Source organism: Sturnira hondurensis, unplaced genomic scaffold (assembly GCF_014824575.4).
Source record: "Sturnira hondurensis isolate 20B ecotype Veracruz unplaced genomic scaffold, ASM1482457v3 Scaffold0008196, whole genome shotgun sequence".
NCBI classification, from domain to species: Eukaryota; Metazoa; Chordata; class Mammalia; order Chiroptera; family Phyllostomidae; genus Sturnira; species Sturnira hondurensis.
Window position 1 is genome coordinate 9105275 of NW_028080827.1, and position 25986 is coordinate 9131260.

The 25986-nt window shown below is 38.0% G+C and overlaps 1 protein-coding gene across 1 annotated transcript in view; it reads left to right on the top strand.

Moving 5' to 3' along the window:
• Positions 1-25986, top strand: part of UNC13C (unc-13 homolog C) — a 511573-nt gene that overhangs the window by 435418 nt on the left and 50169 nt on the right. The window contains exons 26-29 of the mRNA XM_037053932.1: positions 456-579; positions 3118-3174; positions 7673-7753; positions 21366-21513. Coding sequence (XP_036909827.1) covers positions 456-579; positions 3118-3174; positions 7673-7753; positions 21366-21513 — 410 coding nt within the window. The remainder of the gene's footprint in view (positions 1-455; positions 580-3117; positions 3175-7672; positions 7754-21365; positions 21514-25986) is intronic.

A 25986-nucleotide genomic window follows, 5' to 3' on the forward strand; every position in this document is an offset into this window, starting at 1 on the left:
TCTGAAAAAGAATAAATGTTGGTAAACATTGGCTCTTGAGTGAAATTATATGCATCTCTGCTATCTTATTATGCTAGTTCAGTGCCAGGTAGCAATGAAAATGAGTCTTGGTGTTTGGTCTGAACTGTGAACATGGAGCATGTTGTAAACACAAGTTGGGAATGAGGGTGACAATCTTGTACTTTGGGAGTCTTGGTGTCAATTTAGGAAACAGTGTAAGGAAAGGAATAGTCTGAATTCATTTTCTACCAATTAGTGAATTATCTAATGTATAGTATGATGAAATAGATTTTTGATACGTGTATTTTTCATTTGAAATTTAGCATTTAAAAACCATAAAGGCCTATCCAGGTACTTAAACCTCAGTATTGAAAAATGTGAACCTCTGATCAATAAAAGAAGATGATAGCTGGATAGGAGATTCATAAGTGGTTTTATGTGTTATTTTACTTCAGATTAAGTCTCTCAGCAAAAATCTGTGAGAAAACAGTTCTGAAGAGAGTTCTGAAAGAGCTATGGAAGTTAGTTCTCAACAAAATAGAAAAACAAATTGTTCTTCCTCCTCTGACAGATCAAACAGTAAGTATTTAAACTAAAGTTTGATTGTACTTTCAATAACCTGTGTAAGTCCTTTTTTGTTTAAGTGAGTGGATTTGATCCAGATGAAATATTCATTAAATCTACTTCAGGAAAATGTTTTTGGCATACAGTATCTTAATAATGACCATTCAAATAACATTTTCCTACAGTTTCACATACTACGCACAAATCAGTTTTACATAGTAACAGTAGCAGTCAAACTTCATCTCTTGGAAAAAAGTATCAAAGTTCAACTTATGTGGTTATCTGGTCTACAGATATTAAATGTAAGTTTTTAAATTGAATTTTACTGTGAACCTTCAGAGAAATAGATTTAGGATAGAACATCCCCACTGTGTTTCTTTCTGAAATCTTACAGTTTAAGAAGGTAAATCCATCACTGCCATATGCAATTTCTTTCATCTTTACTTTTGCTCTCATCTGTTACCTTCCCACTCGGAGGTTAATAGAGGAGACGCCATTCAGAGGATTTAAAGTACATGATTGTATCACTCACAGTGAAATGAAAGAGAACCAGAAAGATCAGTTAACATCAAAGTTAGACAATGGCCAAATGGACACACAGTTCCAGGTATCTCGGTTCCCATATTTTGAGTCAAGGAAAAAAAATATTCTAACATGCATCTGTTATGGAGTATTTTTTTCTATGAGAAAGACAAGCTGATGTAAATAATAAGTAACTATACATTAAACTAAAATTAAGTATTGAGCCATTAATTATGCACACTCAGTTTATATTTATCCAGTGAAATTATACAGAAAAAGTTTTCTTGTAAAGTGTTCTGAGATGTGAAGATACATATGTTTTTGTTTATTTACTGCCAACAGTACATGATAAAATATAAATTATTTTAAGTTTTGCTTTATGCAGTTAATGTGTGGCATAATCATTTTACATATATTGGTAGCCAAACCAAATATGTATAGACACACCCACACCAGGCCCACACATATCCCATTCTGCTACAATACGTAAGGCATTTCGTTAATACCAGTCAGTGATTGTGTAATTGGTCAAAGGAGGAATGATATCTGTCTAGTCTGGAAGTTAGGTTGGTTTATATGAAAATGGCCCTAGGGGAGAGGCTCTGGAAGACAACAGAACTATAAACTTCAGAAAAGAAAAGCACTGAGCTTGGCTCTGTAGGCAGAAGCCCTTTCATCCCCAATTAAAACGAAACTTTTAAGTGAGGGAAGGTCCACTTGCCCATCGGCCTTCTGTCCAGAAAGATTCACTTTGCGTGGCTCACACACGGCAGGCACCCCCCCACCCCGTGCTGGTATGGGTACTGTCTCAGCCTGTGATGGTACTCTATAGTTTTGTTGTTGTTTGATTTTTTTGTTGTTGGGGTTTCTTTTACTATTTTTAATATTCCTTGAAGCAGCCACCAGCCTCGCTGAGCAACCTTCCAGCTGCCTCCTAAAGTAGCATTTATTGTTTTTGACAGTTTTTGGTAACAAACTTGCATGAGCTTTACCTGTGCTCCCCACTGCCATTTTTTTCCCACGAGCCCTACTACTTATAGTGCAGAAGTTTTTAGAGTATAAGGTTTCTCAAGAAGACTTATATCATGTTGTGTTACGTTTCAGTCTCGATATAGGACTTCCCTAAGAAAGCTTACCATCACCTCGACTTTCTGTAGCATTGAGATCTCTAAGTTGATGCTATATCACATATTTATTCCTTCAAACATGCTCCTTGAACTTCTACTATGTACTAGGCAATATGCTGGGTGCTGGAAATAAAATATGAACAGAATTAAACATGTTTGCTGTTCTTGCAAATGTTATATTCTTTAATTTCCTAGTGAATATACAGGTTCTACTAAAAAATGGAAAATGTTACTCCTAAGAGGTTGACTTTCCTTTCTGTGAAAACATTTTGGTCTACTAATGAGCTTAGTCAAATTTAGTACCTTTCCTGTCACATTTACTAAGATATACCTCCAGTTCTTCATCCTAATAAAGTGTTAGATGGTTTATTCCAGTGTTTTGCAAACTCTCCCCAGGACCATGGGGCCCCAGGAAAAGACCGCCGCTGAGGGAGAACTTACACAGGCATGACTCTGATAGATTGCACAGCAATTCAGTAGAAACAGGTTCACCTTCTTGAGCTCTGCCTCTTAAAATTCACATGGATTTATCTTTGGGAAGGAATGGAGCAAAGAAGTTTCTGCTGAAAATGAAACTTGAAGATTGTTGATTTAATCCATGTGGTATATTAAACTGTCTATATAAGCAGCAACCCAGTCATTAGCTCAGACCTAAACCTACTGAAGTGGGACACCTCTGAGGACAGTTACGATGCTGGCAGCATTGGGTATCTTTGACCCTGTCTGCAAAATGGGCCTATTAAGGGCAACTGACATTAAAGTCACAAATATTATAAAGAAATAAAGCAAATTCTCTATTGACCACATTTCTACAGTGACTATTACTAAAGACTATTACTGTTACTATTACTCTTAGACTAAATCTTCTCTCTCTTTCTTTCTTTTTTTTTTTGTATATCTCTAGGGACCCCAGATGATTTTCATCGCTGCTAAAGATCTTGGACAATTATCCAAACTGAAGGTAATAAGAATTTTAAAAATGACTGATTGCCTGTGAAAAGTTCTGAGCTGATTGCAGGTCGGCAAGGACCCACCCTTCTGCCAGCAACGGCATCTACCATGGCAGGACCAAGAGCATGTGTGTCCGGGATCCCATAGTCTGCTTTAAGGATGAGTCACATCAAAATGTAGGGTCTGAGTTTTGTTTTCCCCGCCGTGTTTCTCGGACTTTCCAGTTGTTAGAGCAAATGGAAATTTTTGACTTTGTGTTGTAGCATTCAACATTACTACTTTTGGAGCAAATTACAGAACATATGAGGTCTATCCAAAAGGTATCCAGCCATGCAATATGAAAAATAGAGATGTTTATTGAAGACACAAGATTCAAGAAAAATTGTACTCAGGACAATGATGCCTCAGTGTCCTTTGAAGTAGGCACCTTGGCACCTGACACAGTTCTCCCAATCGCCACTAGCTGCCCCATCATATTTTCCTGAATCTCATTGACAATCTGAAATCTTTTCCCTTTCAAAGGTGATTCTAGTTTTGGGAAAAGCCAGAAGTTGCAGGGTATCAAATATAGGCTATAGGGGGGCTAAGTCATCTGGGTCATTTGATGTTTCAACAATAAATTCTGCACCAGTCATGATGTATAAGCAGGCACATTGTCATGATGAAGCTGCCAATCACCAGTTACCCGTAGCTGCAGCCTTCTGAATCCAAAGAGTTTCTGCAGAGGACAGTTCAAGCTTAACACAAAATTGGATGCAGATTTGTTGCTCTCCTCATTCAGTCATTTTCACAGTACACATTCTCATTCATAGACATTAACTGCCCCTACTGACTAGTACAGCGAGGTCATCACTGTTCATGCATGCTCATTCCAGTCAATTCTCCTTGGCTGCCAGGTCACATCTATGTCACACAAACCATTGTAGTTATATTAGCAATGGTTGGACTTTTTCTGGACAGACCTCGTATTTTCTTTTATATACTAAACTGGCTTTGTATAAATAAAGGCAAAATGGAATGTTTCATAGAAATCCAGTAAAGGCTAGAGAAGTCTTATAGCAAAACACCTAGTTGGGAAAATGAAACTCATTAAAGTAAACATTAAATTTGTCAGTATATTCAATACCATTATAAGTGAGAATTTGCTGACTAAGTAACCTTGCCCTTTATTATTGCTTGAGATTCACAATACTTATTGCAGATATGATAAGTACTTGACTAGTCATAAGAGGAACTTGACTGGTTAAAATGCTTATTATTCTTCTGTGACTGGCTTATTTTATTTATCCTAATGTCCTCTGCATTCATCCGTGTTGTCGTATATAGCAGGATTTCCATCTTTTTAAAGGACAAAAAACATTCCATTATATGTATGTACCACATTTCTTTCATCTATTTGTTTATTCATCAATGGACCACACACAGACCAACATTGTTCCTATAGTGAGAATGGATGTTGTTTTGTTTCAGTTTTGTGGATCAGCACACAGTGTAGCATGGGGCTGGGTCCAGACACAGACCACCTTGGCTCCAATTCTGCCTCAGCTGCTTCCTACCATAACTGCCATCACTGCTTGATTAGGAACTCAAACAATGTTACAGAAATCAGTTGATGTCTTCCAGCTTTGCTCTTTCCTTATTTGATGTATTGCTTACAACAAACCTCCCTCCCTCTTTGTAAAACAGTTGTTGTCTCTGTTCTGAATCCAACATCTTTGAACTTGAAATCTTGTAGAGAAGAACACCCATACTGATGCGAGGAATTCCAGCAAAATCCACTGGCAGGCACATCATCAACTCTGATGGAGTGTTATCAACATTCCCAAGCCAGCCACTTGTGGCCTGGGGAATGACATATCCCATTTGCCTTAACCCAGGTGTCCACCCCTGGGCTACAGGTGCAGTCACGCCTGTCCAAATCTTGTAAATTTTGGGTGGGATGGAGACCAGCTCCCCGGAATACATACTCATGTTAGGTGAAAAAAATCGGACTCCACTGAAAATATAGGTAAGGTCCCTTTGCAGCCCCTAAATTTCATCAATGCAATTAATTCTCTTCTGATTGTAATAACCAAATAGCAAATTCTAATAAAATGTCATAAAGAGTTATTTCATCAACACTGAAATAATCTGAAGAACGAAAAATACAATCTTGGTGTCCCTGGGTGGTGGAAAATAACCTAGCTTTATATTTTTCAATTACTGACCCTTGACTTTTTTAATTTTTAACTTATTAGTGCATTTAATTATTATTTAATTATAGAGCAGTAAAGCCTCAATAATAATACACAAAAACTTAAAATCTAGCCATAATGAAGAACTTGAAATTTTTCAAAGTTATTTCCCTTATTTATTCTACTAGACTATCACTACCAATATGTGAGTATATATATTTTTAATTATGGACATTTACATTTATGTATATTAGTTTGAAAACAGACTAGATCCACTAGAAAAGTGCTATCTAGAGTAATTCACCAGTGGCTACATTTAGAAATCCTATATAGAAATCTGAGCAAATAACAATATTGCTTAAAAGAACACATGATCAAGAAAAATGGACGATGGGGGAACTATGATTTTGAATAGATTCATGAAACAAATATTTATTCAGCAGTTTGATATATAATTATTACCTCATGTTTCTGGAACTTCATAATGTATGGATATTATGTACACCGAAGTTTTTGTTATTTAATGGGATCAGATTTGTCATAATTTTTTAAATGAATACATCTTATGGACAGAGTTGATACAATTAATAAAAACATGTCTGAGACTGTGCATTTACCGACAGCAAGCAGTAGCTCACTGGAAAGTTACTCATTGTCAGCCTCTTTCAGAGACTCCTTTATTTGAATGAGCTATTGTTAACTCCCAGGAAATTATTTCTGGCAAGAATTATATTTTTCTACAGCACCACATGTATTATTTATCAGCATCTATTTTTAAAATGTGATCACCTCATAAAGCTATCAAGACTGATGAAGCCAGAGATTTGTTTAATATAAAATATTTGTATTTACTTGTCCTAAAGCCTTTCTCCTATATTTCAGCAAACATTTTCCATTACTCTTTGAGCCTCAATGAGTATTTAATATTCTGTTTAAAAAAATATTGAATGGACTCATATGTTTGAGCTGAAATCCCTATATGAGAAAGATGCAGCAAGTTGCAGACATGTATACTATGGATCCACGAAGTATTATACCATGGTTTCAACAATATTCAAAAGAATATGATTCTATTTAAGCACAATGAACTCTATAAGATAAGCTAAAAGAAGTACAATTCAATTATCAAAAGTATATTGGGTGTCCAGCAGGTGATAATTGCCAAGATAGGCACTGAAAGGCTGCAAAAGACGTAGAAACTACCTTCAGGAAGTTGTGTCATCCACTAAATAACAATATAAAGGCTAGAATAGAAACACAAGCCAGTAGATGTGATCGCGCAATTTGTGAACTGCACAGGGTGCCTGGCTAAGGTGGCGAATGATGGTCAACATGAAGTCCGTGCTCCATTCGGCAAGTGATGTGTGCTGGTGTGGAGCTGCATCCCATAGAAAAATAGGCACCTTTTGCGACTGACCAAAGGCACCGATCCTTTAACTAAGCCAAACATTCTCAGAGCTGTGGGCTTTCCCTCTAATTCACCCAAAGGCACCTACAGAAGTTAGAATGTAAGTCCCAGAAGGGAAAAAGTCTTGTTTTATTGAACAATAGGTCTCAATTACCTGGACCAGTACTGGCACATAAGAAGCACTCAATCAGTATTTGTTGGATCTTACTGACTAGAATAGTGGTCTCCTGGGAGAGGTTGTTTAATTTAGATCGGGACTTTTAAATCTTTTCTCTTAGACAAGTTTCTATTTTCTTTACTATTGTCTTCATTTCCCTAAAGAAGCTTTGAATGATGGGTTGAGACAGCTCACACTGAACAATGAGGAAAATCTATTGTGAAATATGGAAATTAGTTCTAAAATATTGAAAATGATTTTGAAACATTGAAAATATCTAGACCTAAATTTAATTAACACCTTCCTAGTAATGACTAAGCAATCAGGGGCTACAAGAAAGAAAATAAATTGAAGGCATTATAATTAAGGTAGTCTTTATCAATAGCAATTGAGAGAGGCTAAAATTTACCTCTTAAATCCCTCCAATAATTGACCTTGTTTAGCTGACAGAACAAAAAGCAAGGAATTGAGGTGAAAAAGCTTAGCCTCACATTTTTCTGGTTTCTCACTTTTATCCTAACATTAACTTGTAAGTGAAAAAAAGCCACATATGAATCAAAATATTACTCTTTAAGTAAATATTTAGCATTTCTTCTTTTGGCAAAATGGATGTTTATTAAATACATGACAAAATTATCATCTAAAGTATGTTGATAAGATGTTTCAAATAGAAATGTTTGCACAAGGGAATTATATTGATTTTGTTTGAAAATAGTTGTTAAATAAATGAACCAGTTATTTTATAAGCAACTGTTCACTTGTTTAACAGGAGCACATGATTCGAGAGGATGCCAAGGGCCTGACGCTGAGACAGTGCACTGTGATGGAGATGGTCCTGGCTACCATCAAGGTAAGGCTCCAGTGCCTCTGAACATGCATCCAGAATCCTCTGTGCAGCCTCAGAGGAAGGCACGCCAGACGCATACACATGGAGCTGTGCCATCCATGGGCAGTTGCATAGACACATTCCGGAAGTGTGTCTGATTTATCCCATACTGTCTTTTTATTCCATCCATATTACTCTGCCCTTTTACTTGCCTCCTTTGTCTATCTCTAGAAAACGTGTGTGAAACCAATGTTGTAACATCTGTTTTCAAAGAAAGACATGTACTATCTGCAGACCCAGTTAAACAGATGCTTCAGGAGATTAGAGGTTAACAGAATTTTTTTGTGTTCTATGCTTGTTGAAATGGTGTTCATTTTTATTTATTATTTTTGTTTTAATAGTTTACTTTTACTGTACTTTCCCCATCACCATTTATTCCCCTTTTACCCTCTTTCACCTCCACTAATGCCCCTTCTGAAATGGTTTTTAAAAGATCAGTCTTCTCCTCTTTCATATTAACTGCAATAATTTGATTTTCTGCTCAAAGCTCAAAGGCATTGTGTTGTGTGCATTAATTTTTCATAGCCAGTGGTTGACAAAAGTTGTAGTGTGGGCTAAATATGGGCAGATCTCAAAATGTAACTTAGCATATCTTTGTTTTCATAGATGCCTTATTTTTTACATATATGTTTTGTACTCACATGTTAAAGTATATTAAAGATTGAAAAATTAATTTATCTTCTAAATTCAAACTGTATCCAATGCCTCCACACTTCAGTGTGGGCAGCATCTATTATTCAAGATGTGTGAACAGTGCAGCAAGAAGTATCAGCTATCAGGAGCAGTTTCTAGAGCAAGGAATAGTCCCGTGGATAGAAACAGACCTTGTATGGTATTAATTAGAGCAGAGCTCTACCTGTGTAACAACCGGACACCTTCACAAAGCTACTGCCTTGTGGCTTTTGTTTTGCAGTGTTGGCATTTAACAAGAGGCTATCTTTTACTTCTTCGGTGTCAAAAGCTGCAAAATGAAATCTGCGAGGTGTAAATTTTGTAACACCTAGTGGAAATGGGGATTGTGAATTTAGGTGTGAGATTACAGAAATAGAATTGCTAAAATATGCAGCAAGATTATTATCTGAATAAAACTTTTTGAAAAAGTGTTGTCTGGAAGTATGGAAATTTCACAAAATAATTTTCAGGGAAAATGAAAAAATATAAAAAATAAATATAGGGAAAAAATGAAAAACCAGCTATTTTTTTAAATGACTTTCAAAAATGTAAATAAGAAATGACTGAAATATAGGAAATTTCTAGTAGAAAAAACAAGAACTCTGAAGTGCAGCATGAAGAGGAAAAAAAGTAAAATTTTTAGAATCTAAATTCGGCTCTTCATGGATTTTATTAGGTGAATGTATGACCATAAGAGAGAAAGAAAAATGTGTTCTGTGAAAATAAGGAATGACATTCAAGGTAGTGACAGACCTGGCTCCTGTCCGCAATATTTCTCTGAGTCCTCTTGGCCAAGACACATGGGCAACACCTGTAGGCTGAGCTCTGCCCAAACTTTGGGACAGTCCTGACCTCCAGACAAACCTACATCTTGACAGCTCAGCTACCCCACCTTCCTGTCTGGGTCCTCTGTGATGATCTTTTAACTTAACCTCAGCCACCAATCACTCACCTTGCTCTTTAGAATATATCTGATGTCCAGACTTCAATAAATGGGTCTGTGTCATTATCTTATTATTCTAGTACTGGAGTCTGACCCTGCTACTCATGAGCCCCAGAGCCTGAGGTTGGATCTCCAGTCTCCCTATTCCCTAACTTCTGTGATGCCAACTCTTTCTCAGAGGCCTCCACGCTTGGCCTGCTCTTAGACTCTCTTGTCCCTGTGGCCTGCCCTTCTAGTAAGGCATTCTCCTGATATTTGCTTTCAGTGGACTTGTCCTCAATTACCAAAGCTAGGACTCCCTTTATCTTGTCTGCAGCTGAGATTTGCCCCACTGGCTGTCTTAGCAAGCACTAATTCTCATATTGACTAGAAAGGAATTCAGGGAAAGAAGAATACTACTTAAAATAATTGAAATATTGGGTGTCTGCCTGGAGCCCAGCAAGGGAACACTGGAAGACAAGCAGAGACCTCATGAGGAAGACAGTCTTAGAAGCAGCAGATGCTAACCAGACAAACACCCAAAGGCTGCAAAAGAGATGAGGCTTAATTTCTGTTTATAGCAATTTAAGAAAATAAGATAGGAGTAAGAAAAAAAGGAGAGTGCTAAGGAGTTTGTTGAATATAGGCTGAAATGCTGTTTTAATTTTTTCAAATATCTTCCAGGTATGTACATTGTTTTACCTGGTCCTTATAAATATCCTGGGTGTTACACAGGTGAAGAATGATTATTCATATTTTTAGATGAGGAAATAGAGGCTAAGGGGGGTTAACTTCTTTGTCTAAGGCCACAGACCTGCTAGTATTTGGCAGAGCTGAGAAAAAAGTCCAAACTCTATAGTCAATGTCCTTGCTTCTATGTCACATTATTTCAGTTAATGTTAAAAACAAACGTAGCCCTGGCTGGCATAGCTCAGTGGATTGAGCACAGGCCTGCGAATCAGAGGATCTCGGTTTGATTCCCAGTCAGGGCACATGCCTGGGTTGCAGGCCAGTTCCCGGCAGGGGACCCACAAGAAGCAACCATACATTGATATTTCTCTCTCTCTCTCCTTCTCTTCCCCTCTAAATATAAATAAATAAAGTCTTTAAAAAATGTATATATATATATATATATATCCTTAAAAAAAACAAATGTAGATGAAATGTGGCATGACAAAATGGACACTATTTCTTCAGAGTAATTAATTCTTTTTAAATTAAAATTCTAAGCCCTGGCTGGTGTAGCTCAGTGGATTGAGCGCGGGCCTGCGAACCAGAGGATCGCAGTTTGATTCCCAGTCAGGGCACATGCCTGGGTTGCAGGCCGGTTCCCTGCAGGCCAACTCCCAGCAGGGGACACACGAAAGGCAACCATACATTCATGTTTCTCTCCCTCTCTCCTTCCCCTCTAAAGATAAGTAAATAAATAAAATTTAAAAAAAATAAATTAAAAATAAATTAAAATTCTGTATTTCAATTTTTATTTTCCAATTATTTAAAAGTAATTTAAAATCCTTTAACCTCTATGCAAGTATTGATAAAAATATTGACTCTCTTGAATAACAAGAAATTTACTAGATATTTTCTTATCCCGGTCACATGTAGTTTTAATTATAAACCATGAGATTAGAATATGGTACAGGTGACCGCAGTTACAGTGATATGCTGCAGCTGTCGTGGTTGCTCTCGGGCACCCCGTTCACCTGCCAACATAGCCGAGTCAACAGTGTTTGAAAATAAAAGGAGGAAGACGACAGCAGTGAGTCGGATAGCTACCAACTTACTCATTCTGTGCAAGCTGACAGAGAGGCCAGCTGGGAAACCCTAGTTTGAAAGGTCCTAGTTGACCTGTGAAGTCTCAGACCACATGCCAGGAAGACTCGAGACTGCTGGATTCCCTGAAATGAGGGTTCTTTCAGAGAACAGGAGACATTTTTCCAAAAGCAAGTACTCTTGGCCTGAGCATGAATCCCAGGCTTAAGAATATTCTTAAATCTTGAACAATGCTCATTATTTTGTGATGAAGTGTTCAATACTCAGAAAAAAAAGGCTGGCTGGTTTTGTTTTCCCCACCCTTCCAGTTCCCCTGGAACACTCGTCCTTTGGACCTGAACATGACGCCCTGCACTGTGTGCTGTAGATGTGTTTAACTCCGTGCAGTGGCAACACAGGGGGTTAAAAGTAATAAGCATATGGCTCAGGGCCCTCTAGAAATCTGCATTTCTTGGTGTCCAAGAAAGAATTTGGAATTTACGTGTTATTTTTTAATTCAATTCCAGATAACACCATTTCTGGTACTCAGGATTTCAGACAAAGAGCAGGATATGCAATGTGATGTTATGCCTGAGGTTCTTATCCTGACTAAGGTCTAACTTCTTCCTGTTATTCATTACTCACAAGGCACTTTTGGTGGCTGCTTCTCAGCATCTTTTCTTATCATTATAAGTATTGGTTTTGCATTATTTAAAATTCAACTGCTCATGGGAAGAACACAGTACCTTACCTAGTTTGGAGTATTATAATTCAAAAATTATTTGAAGGTTTACTGTATACAGAAAATATGTTGAGGCATGAAGAGGTGGCTGGAGATAAGAGAGACTTCACTCTTGACTTATGAACAAAAACATCTACAATTGATAAAATAAAAGACTTGGACAAAGCTGTGGGGAGTGCAGCAAGGGTGGAAAATTCTATTTGGGTCCCTAGGAACAGCTTCCTGGAGAAGAAAATTGGGAATTTAGAGAATACATCAAAGAAAAGCAAAAGGAAAGTTGCAGTGGCCTAGAGAAAAGCAGGAACGAAGTGCCAGAAGCTGTGGGTCAGCCTGCCAATTGCACGTCGTCTAGCGTAAGGAACAGACGATGACTGGTGGGTGCTCCAGAGAATAAACGAGGAACATTGCATTGGAGCCCAAATGCTGAGGCTTCAACGTCAAGGTAAAGAATCTGAACTTCAGCTTGTTGACAAGAGGCAGGGAGTTGCTTAATCTGATATGATAATGGAAAAAGAAGACTTCAGGTGTCGTAGAAAATAATTTTTTTTAAATATCTACCAAATAATTTTCTTAAAGTATACCTCAGTTGCTAGAGGCAGGCTACTATTATATCTAAGTTTTAAAGTAAATTATCTGCCTGAATTTACCAAAATTATGATGAAAATATAGAAAGTAAAAAAAAATGATGATGGGAAATCACTACCAAAATAGTATATGTGACCAAAAAGTTAATTCCTCCTGCAAATTCAGGAAGAAACATTAGCACGTTCCCATCAGTAGGTAAAAATAGATTGTGCAAGATCTTCAAATATATGACAACCATGAAGAGTTGAAGAATGTAGAAAGCTTTTAAATGGGATTATAAAAGGAATATCATGCTAAGCATGCAGCCAATATTTATCTTAATTTTTTTATTTAATAGTATTATTTTTTTCCTCACAAACTATAATCAGATCTGAAGTGCTTTGTTTTTTGCAGTTTCATGAAGAACACAAATAAAAGAAAAACAGAAAAAAATATCTCTAGATATTTTTCAAGTTAAAGAAAACGATATTTTCTTCATAGTTCTTTTGACACCCCTTCTTTAGATGTAATAACAGTGCTGTTCACCATGCACTCTTACATTAATGAAGCCAATTTATGACTGTAAAGGATGGAAGCTTTGACAAATATCAGAAGATGAGTAGAAATCCAAATGTGAATAAAGTATTTGAAACCATGTGGGGAATTACACCACTGGCAACTAGAGTAGCAAGATCGTGGGTGGTTAGGAGAGAGAAACTCCAGCGTGCAATTTCCTTTCCATTCCTATGGGAGCGAAAATAGGCTTGATGGGATTATTGTCAGAAATTAAATGAGTTGTCTTATATAAAATTAGTAAAATAGTCCCTATGATTTAAGAAGCTCTGTAAATGTAACTACCATATTGTCTAAGAACTGGTTTAATTTGGAGGAACCCCTCCCTGCTGTTCAACGCAAGATCCCACCTACTCTAATGCAGCCAGGTTTCTCGCCTCCATTCATAAGAAACCTTTCACTCTCTCACAGCGAAGCTACCTAGCGAATGTGATTCTTCGCCCCAAGCAATAGTTCAAGTCCTGAAAACCTTGCCTGTGCACAGCAACTTCTCACTATAAAGGGCACCAACCCCCTAACATTCTTCAGTATTTACTGCGTCCCTCTGGGAAGCAGTGCAGCTCCTTCTCTCAAGGAGTTTTTACACTAGATATATGGAAAAGGCACATTAAAAATTAGGTAGTAATATGTGGTAACTTATAAGATGACAATGTAAGAGATGAAACAGGCTGATCCAGACCTAGTTGAGGGGCACAGATAAAAGTGGTGAGGGTCTAGAGGAGGAGACAACCACTATGAATTGAAGGGATCAGGAAAAGCTGAAGCAGAGGTCTTAATGGGATGGAAGGGAGCGGACAGTCTGGACAGGAAAGACAGGTTTTCTGTGGGAGAAGACTCATGACTTGAACAGAGTCAGGGAGAAGGGATTTCACCATAGAAACCCGTAAGACCAGAGGGTTAGGAGTCGGGGACTAGACTGTTCTACCCACCAGACTGGATCTAACGGGAGGTTTACATAGTGAAAAAAAAGTGTAAAATTAAGTTTAAGTTAAAAGTGCAGAGGTCCTTTTGTACCCTCAGTGGATTTTATAAATGAGGAGCTGTTAATGATTTTGAAAATATATGGCACGGCAGATGCACCACTTTAGCAATGGAAATTTTTACGACAAGGTGCAAAAGGGATTGAATGATTCAAGATTATAGTCACAAAGATCAGTTACAGTTATTGAATGAATAAGACGATGAGGGCTATCACTGTGGAGGTGGCCATAGGAGTAGAAAGGGAAAGACGAACAAGACACAAGAAAGGAAGAGGCACTGGAACTCGGTGACCGAAACTGGGGCAAGAGTAAGGGAGGAGCCCAGGTGACTCGGGGGTTTTCAACTGAGGGGCTGGGAAACCATGGTTCCACTGAGAGAAACAGCAGATTAGGCAGGAGGGTCATCTTCCTCTTGCCACACTGGAGTAAGATATGGAGGCGGGAGTGTGAAGACAAGTAGCTGGTAACTGCTAGAGGCAGGGACTGGTGCTCAGGATAAAAAATAGGGCTAGAGTTTGGGGAGTTATTCTACCAATTAAGTATATTTTCTTACAAGTAAAATGCAGTTCACAAAGCTGTTACAGATGGAGTAATTAATTTCATCTTTACCACACTACAGTCAGGCACAGAGGGTATTTCTGTTTCCATTCTACAAATAAATGAACTGATATTCTGTGAGGTTAAGTAATCTATACAAAAATCACATTGCACAGAGGAAAGATTTTGTAAAAAATTAGATTTTCTAGCACATTTTAAAGCAAAGGGTAGAGAGTCAAAGGGGTAAAGAGGATTCTAAAATCTCAGAATCAGATCCATAGCCAACACCTCCCTTCTCCTAATCATACAGAGAAATGCCATCTGCAGCATTATTGGCCTGTAGCTACTGGCCACCATCTAATGACCAGTAACGGGACCTCACTAACTCATAAGCAACAGCCCCAGTTTTTAAGATGTACTTTTTATTACAAAGGTTTTTAAACTGAACGAAAAATCTGCTTCCCTGATGCTTGTAGCTATGTGTTGGTCCTCTTTCTTTCCTTTGAAACGACTGTAGCAACTTATATTTTGTTTTGCATATGATACCCCTTCAGACAGAAGCAGCTGTCACTGCCGCCCGAAGTGGTTACACCTTTACTAGGCAACGTGTCCCCAGACCTGACACAGCCCTGCTTGTCCAGCTTTGGATGCTCTTCACTTTTTCCTATTTCTCATAAACCGTGAAGCCTAGGGATGAATTAGGAATGATTAGTATTCCAGGTTTGTTCTAACCAGCAGAGAATGTTGTTGCCCTTGACCTGATTACCTATGTTAATACATGATAAGATTTTATCAGCTTTGATAGCTGTCCCATCACTTACTAAATCATGTTGAACTTGAAAGCAAATAAAGTTCTATGGCTTTTTAAATATTGCTGATGTTACACTAAGTCATCCCTATTCTGTTGTTTGCAGAAAAAGTTGTCTCATAGATAAAGACCCCTTTTGTCTTTGTTATCTGATCCTGAATATAGGCTGAGCCACCATTCCAGACTGCCAAGACCTTAGAAGCCAGATTCTGTCATCCAATGTAATAACTTCAAGCTATAGCTCTATTTCACACATTTGTAAAACATGCTTTCTGTCTTTGCCTGTCCAAGTCTGTGGTGAAAATATCAGCCAGGACAGAGCCAATGGTAGGACGAATGTCACCCAGCGGACATCCTTGTCCCTCACAGCACTAAGCAGCCAACTTCTCTAGGGTCCTCTTGTTACCACATGGGGGCTTGGCCCTGAGCACTTCTGCTTAGAGCCAGCTGTAGTGTGTGGGTTCTTAACTTCATGAGGAAAGACTTCACAACACGAGTCCAGGAGACTATGAAGATCCATTTATTAAGTGTGGGGACAGTGAAACAAGAAGGGGCTTAGCATAAAAGAAGCAACAGGAGAGCCTAGGCTGCGCCACCTTCCTCACTGGGAAGTCAGAGAAAAGGGGGCTTTGGAGACAGGTTCAGGGGATTAGCCTGGGACAAGCTGCCAGCTGCCCATTGCCTTAGAGTTTAGGAGACTCGTGCTTATGAAGAAAGAAGTTGGGGGAAGAAGCGGGGGCATGGTGCCAGAGTGAGAGAGCCCAAACTGGGTCCATTGTCTTGAGGCTTTTATCTCTCTCTTGCCAGCAGGAATTTTAGGGGAGGTCTCAGGGGAGGGTTTCAGCAGAATTTTCACCAATTGTCCAGGTATGCTTTTTCAGGGTCGTGGTCCCCACTGACTGGTCAGCAGCAGGGCAGGGGTCTTTAGTCTTTGCAGTTGGTTCTGGCATCGCCCACCTGGTTTTGCTACTTTTCTGAGCCAGGAGCGGAAATAAAACTGAGGCCTAGATGTTATTTCCAGGGAGGTGACCTTCTGCCCCTGGCTGTAAATTGCTCAGCCATTGTGTTCAGCTACATGTCTCAGTTTCCCTATTCCACTTGCCAAGGGATTTTCCTAGCTTCTTACTATCCTGTCTCATGCTAACTGATTGAAAATTCCTTTCTTGAATGAGAAGAAAATGGCCTGGATTTCAGTAGCTAAGACACTCACTCCCACACATCAGCCTCAGGTTTATATCCCTTAAGCCAGGGCTCTTGCAAAGAGTCAGCACTAAATTGAAATCTCCGAGTGACGTGCATGCAGTGACTGCATCCTCCTTTCTCCTGACTAACTGTGCTGATGAGATAAACAGACCCCTGCTCTTAGGAGCCATGGCCAAGGTTCTGAACATCATGTGAAAGGCTTCCCATAAAGCAGCATTCCCTCAAGGTTTCATTTGCATAACCACAGAAGTCATTTCCTTTGCTCTTTGAGTAATGAGCCAGTACCATGTTTTATTTGTCTGTGTTCACTGAGCGAGGACTTTAATTCACAGCATCTTGCTTTCTCGTTTTCTCTCCTAACAGTACTACCTCCTGTCCCTGATGTGTCTCACAACGTCTCCTATTATACAATGCACCCAAAAGACAAGGCGTCGTTTCTGCCCTTACAAATCTTCTGGTCACTTACTATCCTGCTAGGCTCTTTGGCAGAAGTCAGTTCAGTGTCAGCTGAAAACTCTTGGGAGACCCTTAGGCTTTCCTCAGAAACAAACTCATATCTTATGTTTTTATCTCATGCTTAGTGCCCCATGTACAAAGACCTACAAAATAATGCCCTCCTAGAAAAAACATGTCTTCCTATAAAATTATTATAAGGGGTTCAAAAGGTAATACATAGTTTGTGTCGTCATAGCCTAACTCTAGTTTCCTTCTTTCAGGAAGCCTTTTAGACCCTCAAAGCTCTCCCTGTTATATGAAATCCAGTCACATCCCTAGGATTTCCTAAATCATATCCCGTGGAATATTTGTGTCCCCAGGTGTTAATAAATGTCTTACATGATATGTGACCTGTAACCAAATAGTTTTAAGAATGAGGTTTCACTTCCTATGGTTTCAGTTGACAGGAGTCAACCACCATCCAAAAATATTAAACAGGAATTCTTAGGAAAACACAATGCATACATCTTAAGTGGGGCACCACTCTTAGTAGCGTAGTGATATCTTAGCCGTCTCACTTCCTCTTGCCTCTGATATAAATCATCCCTTCGTCCAGTGTCTCCGCACTGTCTGCACCCCCTGCTCATGTAGCCACGTAGTAGCCAACTTGGGTATCAGATCCACTGTCATGGCATCACAGTGCTTGTGTTCAAGTAATCCTATTTGACTTAAAAATGCCACAATCACATAACTTCTGTTACACTGTATTATTGTTAAGTGTTCTGCTTTATTACTAGTATTGTTAGTCCTCCATGTACCTAATTTATAAGTTAAATTTTCTCATAGGCATGTGCGTTTAGGAAAAAATAGTTTCTATAGGGTTTGGTGCTATCCTGGCTTCAGGCATTCACAGGGGGGTCTTGGAACATACCCCCTGCAGGTGAAGGGGAACTACTATGTGTTGGTGAAAAATTAAACAGATTTCTCTACGACAGTAGGTCACAGGAACTTTCATATGTTAATAAACATTGTGAATCCTTAAGACTACAATGCCATCTCTCCACATCCTCTCCAACACTCATTTATTGATTTATTTATGGTAGCAATTCAGACCAGTGTGAAGTGGTATCTCATTGTGGTTTTAATTTGCATCTCTCTGATGACTAGTGATGCTGAGCATTCTTTCATATGTCTCTGGGCCCTCTGTATGTCCTCTTTGGACAAAACCAAGGCAGGGTGGAATCAGGGGAGGGAGGTGGGGATGCCTGGGGTCGGGGCATGGGGGAGTGGTGGGAGGAAAATGCAGACAACTGTACTTGATCAACAATAAAAAAAAAAGACCACAATGCCATTACTAAACTTTCCTAGGTCCACCACTGCCTAGAGGCAACTTGAATCTAGGCAGCACAACCTTAGTGGTGAGAATAGAATAATAGTAGCAAACCAGCGAAGTTCAAACTATATCAAAGAGGCATATTCTGAGAATTTTAAGTACCTCAATTCTTCTTAAGTGTCGTTGGTTACCCAGGGGGATTGTCTTCTTTCTCTAGTCCAGTTATAGTGACTTAGCTAGGCACTGCTGAAGTTTAAAATGGCGATGCTGATAAAATGATAGGCATCAAAGATGTCACCTCTTTAGAAACCTCTACTGATTCCTTCCCCAGTAGAATTGTTTGCCTCCCCATTGTCTGTATTTCAGTTATTTTTCTTACACCTGCAACATATTATTGAAGTCACGTTGGCATTTTGGTTACATTTCCTAGTAGATTATAATCCCTCTGACAGCAACCTCTGGACCTCTCTAGCTTCATATTTTTGGCAGCCAGCACAAGGTCTGGCTCATAGTGTAGCTTTAAGAAGTATTTGTTAAGGGGGCAGAGGGAGAGAGAACAGGCAGGAAGGCACACCCTGACACTGATGCTGTGGGGTGAGCCGTGGGCCCATGGCCATGTTCTCACAAATCAGATGGCGAAATTTTTGGCTGCCCTCGTGAATGCTGTCACCCGTGCTACTCTATGTACACTATTAAGGGACACTTTTAAAAAGAGGGCATAGTATAATTGTGACATCTATGCCATTATTAAACAGGCCAAGATATTACTTACCTCATATATTTATGATAGAACCAGTAAGCTCTTACAACTGGCTCACAGGAGAATGTCAAGAACCGCACATGAGGATAAGCAATAAAGAAATCTGAAGTGAATTTCCATATATGGGCAAAACAGATCTACCCACAGAACAATAATCAGTCTTATCCTACCAGAAATAATGAATTTGCTTTGATATGGATGAGTGCCATTTACATTATTACCCATTTCCCACAATTTACAGAGCTTAAAATAGCTTAAAGACAATGGAAAGCAAGGATAACCCACTAATCTTTTTTGCCCATTTCAAAGTCACAGTCATCCCGGACAACTCTCCTTAGTCCCGAGAGATGGCAAAATATCATTGTAGCTGCTGCTTATTTTCTTGTACTGCTTTTTATTATAATCCTCTCGCACTTATGCTTAGGTGTCCTAAGATTGGAACTTGTATGAGAAACACTGAGAAAGAAAATGTGTTTCTCTCAGAGATCCTGCCTATTTTTGATTTAACTCACCGCACTCTCTTTCCTGTTAGGGTAGGTTATTGCATCTGAGGGCTCCTGGGCTCTTATGTAAACAGACTTCCAGAGAGCACCCACCACACCTCTAGGAGAAATGTCAATACCAAGCTAAACCTTTCCCTCTCAGTACATCTATTTAATATTTTTCCGCCTTAAATATTATATCATGTTTCATGAAGAAAAAGATGGCTATAATTTTTTCACTTACCCACATACCTGAAATAATTCTGGACTCATAGTCCTCAATAAATACTTTCTGCTTGTGAAAATATTTTAACATTTTTACAAGAAGATCAAAGTGTAAAGCAATTTCAAGTACTATATGTCTTTTTTAAGAAAAAATAAGAAAAGGCTTTTTCCATTTTTCTTTTTTTTAATGGAGAAGAAAATTATTCAGTTATTGTTTTGAGACATTTTGTTAGCTGGGTAACAACTGGACCCCCTTTATGGGTAGTATATATTTTTTTAACTTTTTTTAAAATTGTTGGTTCAAGTACAGTTTTCTGTCTTTTACTCCCATCCCAGCCCACCCAGAGTTTAAGTGGCCAGTTTCTTCCCCTTGGAGAGGGTGTCTGTAATTGGAGCGATCTTTCTTCTGATTAGATCCCCATTGCCCTGAATCTTCCCTACATTATACTATTTAAAAGTGTACTCAGATGCCTACAAGCGTGAAGGATATTTTTCTACATCTCCCCTTGAACAAGGGAAAAAATTGAGGTAATTACGATTTCTTGGTTCATTCAACTATTTTAGCTCATAATTTTTAAAGGAGTAGAATAGAGCAATGACACATATGCACTTAAGAGCATGTATCAAAAATTTTTGATGAGCTTTTTAAAAATATGTTATTTTGTGGGCTCATGGGTCATAGAGAGCCATGTCACAATGAGTGTTTAGCATTGTTGGTGTAGAGAGGGAGTGGGAGCACCGTTTACCTAACATTAACAGAATGTTACCAGTAGTATAAATATAGTATCATCTATAAATGATTGGGGGAGAAAACATTTTTTGTTCTATCACGTATCTCTACATATTCTACTTTCCAAAGGGGTGTCATGCATAATTCTTGCAGCATGTAAAATGCTAGCATTCTTCAATGACCTTATTTATTTTCAAAGAGTTAATATCTTCTCTATAATCTTACCTATAACTATTGTAATGTTTTGAGTTTGTTGATTGACATTAGCAAAAAATAAAACCCATGTGATATATCACATTTATCAAACACAAGGTTCAGGGGATGCTGACTTTCTAAGGGCCACTCTCCGATTTTAGGTTGGTCCCTGTCTGCACCGCTGTGTGATCACAGGATGGGGAAGTTGGACTGGCAGGGATCTGGCCTTGAATCACAAACGAGTGACTGGAAACATCAATTCCCTTCCTTGTGAAATTTTGCTAACCATAAACATTTTTCTCATCCTTTAGAAACAGAAGTCAATAACCAAGTTCACTATTATCTAAATGTGTCGTTCCAAAGGATGCCGACCACTGCATCTTCATAATCTCATATGCTTAACTAAAATTTTAAATTAGAAGAAAAGTCTTAAGCCCCCAAAATCTCCGGTCCATGGTGCAGAGCATCATTTCGGAGATATTGAGGGAACTTGAACTAGATGGGGATGACTTAGCAATGGGCGTGTGGTAGCACTTTCTTTGTACCAACCTTACATCAACCATACTGTGTTATTCCATTTGAGCTTTACTATTACAGCAATAAAACCCATCCCCCAGTGTTACTTCCAAATGCCTCTGCTTACATTATTTATTTTCCTTTTAGCAATACTTTCATGCGGGAGGAAATGGCCTCAAAAAGAATTTCTTGGAGAAAAGCCCAGATCTTCAATCTCTGAGATATGCTCTTAGTCTTTATACCCAAACAACTGATGCCTTGATAAAGAAGTTCATAGACACTCAGACCTCGCAGAGTAAGTAACACGTTGGATGTGATAATAAACTGAACACCTGACTAAAATTCAACATAATTATTGTAAATTATATTTATTATTTTTACTATTATACATTAAAGTAATAAGGGAAGGTATGTTTAACAAAAAAATTATCTACTTTTAGCATTCATAAATTTTAATTTTATAAATAATTTCAATAACACTAAGGGATGCTTAACATTAAACCTGTACAGAATGGGTGACTCTCATTGGTGATTGTAAATTCATAAAATATAGCAAGACCTAGTTTTGAATATCCATGACTATGATATTCTTTTCAATTTAGTGCAAAAGATTTATTGTTTGCTTGTCTTGGTAACTTACCAAAAAATGGTAATAATTCCCCAAATCCTGATTTCAAATGTAAAATCTCCAGCTTTGGGGTTTTTTCAAGGGAAATCTCATTTGCTTCTAATTTTATATGAGAAAAAATTTTAAGTTCTACTTTGAAGTGAGCCAAAAAGCATTTTATTTGAAGCCCAGGTCTGTTTCACAGGACAACATTCCCACCTCATAAGCTTCTAGGACACCACTGTTAAATAACCTCTCTCTAAGGTTGCTTTGTGATTTGTTATAATTTGGTAATTATATGTATTTATGATTTGCCATTTCTGAGAGATTATTGAAAATGTCAGTAGGAGTCAAAAAGAGCCAAGTGCAGGCTCAAACTCTAAAACATAATAAATCAAAGCACAGAAATCATAAATATAAATAGGAGGATATGGTCTTCATTCATGAGAAAGCTTCAGAAAAGAAAGAATAAGGATTATTTTTCCTATTTTTCCTGTGAAGAAAATGTTTGAGACTTAGGTATTTGTGTTTCTTCATGGATATTTAACTTTTTTAACTACATCAAATATGATACCAAGGTAAGTGCTATGTAAGTGCTTGACCTACCTTTAACACTTTGTGCTTCCTTTTTTTAATTGATCTATACCACTTTATTATTGATTTGTTTGTTTATTTATTTATTTATTTTGTTGTTTAAGTACAGTTTTCTGCCTTTTCCCCCCACCCCAGCCCAATTAAGTGCTACACATAGTTTTTAAAATATAATATGCAAACCCAGCTTACATCTTGGGATGGTTCCAGAAAGGAGAAATAAGCTGAACTCATGAGGGGTTATCAAGAAATACAGAAATATTCAGAACATTACTTCCTAAATCCCTGATCTTTCAAAGTTTTCCAAACTTCATAAATATCAGTTCAATTCTAACACATCATATAGTGTTGTAGCTTTATTCTCAGGTAATGTAAGTATATAAAATTTTTGTTTTGCTTTCATAGGTATACATTTATATATACACAAACATGCATACAGCCCATGTTTTAGCATAGATTCGCACCACAAAACTACATATGTATATCAATTTTGGCACATGGAAGTTGCACATGCATTTAATTTTTATAGTACATATTGTATGGCAACATTAAAAACACATGGTGGCAGATAAAAAGATCTGCAATCCCAGTAACCACTTGATTTAACATAACTTTATTTCAGACTTGGTCTTCCTTTTTTTTTACTCTCCTCTTCTGGCTCTGTTGAATATGCTTTTTTTTTTGGCATGATTGAAATTGGCAAGACATAGATATGAAACAGCTTTGCATTCTGTCCAATAGAGACCTTCAGCCATGCTCTATGGAAACTAATCCCTACCTACCTCACCAACCCTGCAACAGTCCCCAACCAGGCATGATCAGTATAAAGAACCTGATGTGCCCTTTGCTTCCTACCTCTCCCCTCTTCTAGAGCTCTTTCTGCTATAGCAGTTTTGGGGGCAGAAACTGAAGGGGAGGAGGGAGATATCTTCATTGTTCTCTGTGTGGTTGCATCCAAATGTTGGCTTTCTGAGGGGGTCCAGTGTTAGGAACCATTGTATTTGTTCAGCTCCTTGGTGGTGAGAACTTATTTCAGCTCCCTTGAGGGACCCCTCAGTGACTATCTCACACAGCACATACTGTAGCTCCTTGCTCCTTGAATATCTGCTCCTAGTGGCCCACCCTCTGGAATTGGGTTCCAGCAAGAAGGCTGAGGCCCAATTTCCTCCTGTGGGGTCCACTTGGGCCATAGAAAATGCCAACATTCTTTCCACATCTTTGGTGAAGATGTGAGATTCTCCACTGTCACCTGCCACCTCTCTTCAGTTCTCCACTGCTCAAACATGTTTGTATTTCCAAACTGGGGGAGGTTGGAGGGTGGAATACTATTGCCTAACAAACATAACCATTGTTTAATCAAAAATGGAGGCAAGCCAGTTTCATAAATTAATGGGTGCAGTTTCTGAGTTTATATTCATACTCTCTCTTCTATCACAGTCCTATTTCAATACTTATTACCATAGATTGAATAATAAAGTTGGTCAACAACATCTCATCCTTTATATAAGAGTAAGGAATAGGAAAGAGAAGATAAATATTTGCTGAATATTAGAATTATTTATGGCACAACTGAAAATAAAATATAGTAGAGGATACAATCTTTATTTTCATAACTGACCCTTAAGTCATGGTTTATACTTATGACTTCCAAATGCCCCTGTTCAGATCATGTTCCCTTTAGCTTCAAAGGGACCTCAGTTTCCAGGGTCATTGACTTAGAAACATAAAAAGTTGAATTCTCGAGGGTCTTCTTTATATAGGTTTCTATACTCTTTTATGGACATTTGACATGTTGCAATAGATGAACTTGGGTTCTAATCTCTGCATTCCTTTGGTATTCACCCTGCAGATGAGCATGTCCAGTCAACAGTAGGATCAGTTATTCCCTTTTTACACCTGATATCCTGGTAGCATGAAGCGTCCAAATCCAGTGTAAATATTGTTACAGTTATACAAATAATTTTCAAGCACTTAGCACAGTTCCAAGTACCCATGAGTGAATATTTATTCTAATATTTATCATATTTAGTGTTTGTTCATCTAAAGACTTATATTTCATTAATTTTATTTAGGAAGACCATACTGGTGTAATGGTAACTTTCAAATACAACATTTGAAGTAATTGAGGTAAAAGCGAGTGCTGCGCACTGCAGACCCTCCACCTTCTGTCTGAGGGGCCCCAGGAGCACACGCCACTGGATACACTGGGGTGGCATGATGTTCGTACCCCAGGGAGCAGCCCTCACCAGCGAAAGAAATTGGCAGATTAAAAAACCAAAGGCTAAAATTCAGCTTCCAATTTGGTTGGGACAACTCTGAGGTGTGTTTTGCAGAGACTCCTGAGTTCCCTTCTACTTGGAGCTCAGTTCTCCCTGAGAGGCTGGCTTGATGCCATATTGCTTTTTGGCTTCCTCACCTTTTCTCACCTCCTCAGTCCCTTATCAGTGGGTCCTGGGATCCCTTTCCAGAGAGACCATGTACCCTCAAATGCGTGTTTCAGATCTGCTTCTGGGGAACCCAAATCCAGGGTCACACCACTAGAAAGTGGGGAGCCAGATTTTAATTCAGCTGGTCTAGATCTCTAGATTCATTGCTCTTAACCATTGTACACACATCTTCTTGATGACAAGTATGAAAGGAAAATACTCTGAATGAGTCTTTCTCCACGACTTGAACTTTCCCCCATGATTTCTCAAGTCAGAAATACAAAAGTAAGTGAAATTCAACCTATAAATAAGTAAACATTATTTGGAAAAAATTTACATGTTTTCATTTACCTCATGATCAGTAAAACAAAGTAGCTTTAGTTCTCATAATTTCTAACTCATACTCTACAGGGAAATAAATTTTTAAAACTACGTTAAATTATTAGTTAAGTCTTATTTAATGGATCTCCGTGTTGTATAAAAGACTTTGGCATCCATTAGAAATCAAAGTGTGCTTTTTAAAGCATTCATATTTTACTTCTTTTATTCTCATAAAATTTTCCATATTTCATGTTTTGCTCTACCTTTCATTTATATTTTATTTTTCATCTCTTTATTCTGCTTTCTCCCTTGTATCTCTGTGTTAGAAAATGAACTATAATATTGAATTTTTTAAACCAACTACTGTTGTAATTTTTTGCTATTTTTAAAATGAAAGGTATACTTTCCTTTAAAAATATTTTTAGTTGAATTCAGCTTTTTCAGTTCATACTTATAAACCCATTTTAAAAGTGGGTCATAAATATAGAAACACCTGCTGCATCTTGCTCACTCTTTCTTCTCCATTTATTTATTTATTTATTCATTCACTATTCATTCATTTTATATTTGCTACTTCTCACCTTGCTTTTATACTTTCTTCTCTTTTTGAATAGATATTAATGTTTTTTTAATTTATTTTTTTGTATTTTTCCATTACCTTTTTATTTTAGGTATCTGTGAGAAAGACTTATTTTTTATTTTTAAATATATTTTATTGATTATGCCATTATAGTTTTTTTATCTCCCCCTTCATTTCCCTCTACCCTGCACATCCCCTCCCACCCACATTCCCCCACTTTAGTTCATGTCCATGTGTCACAAG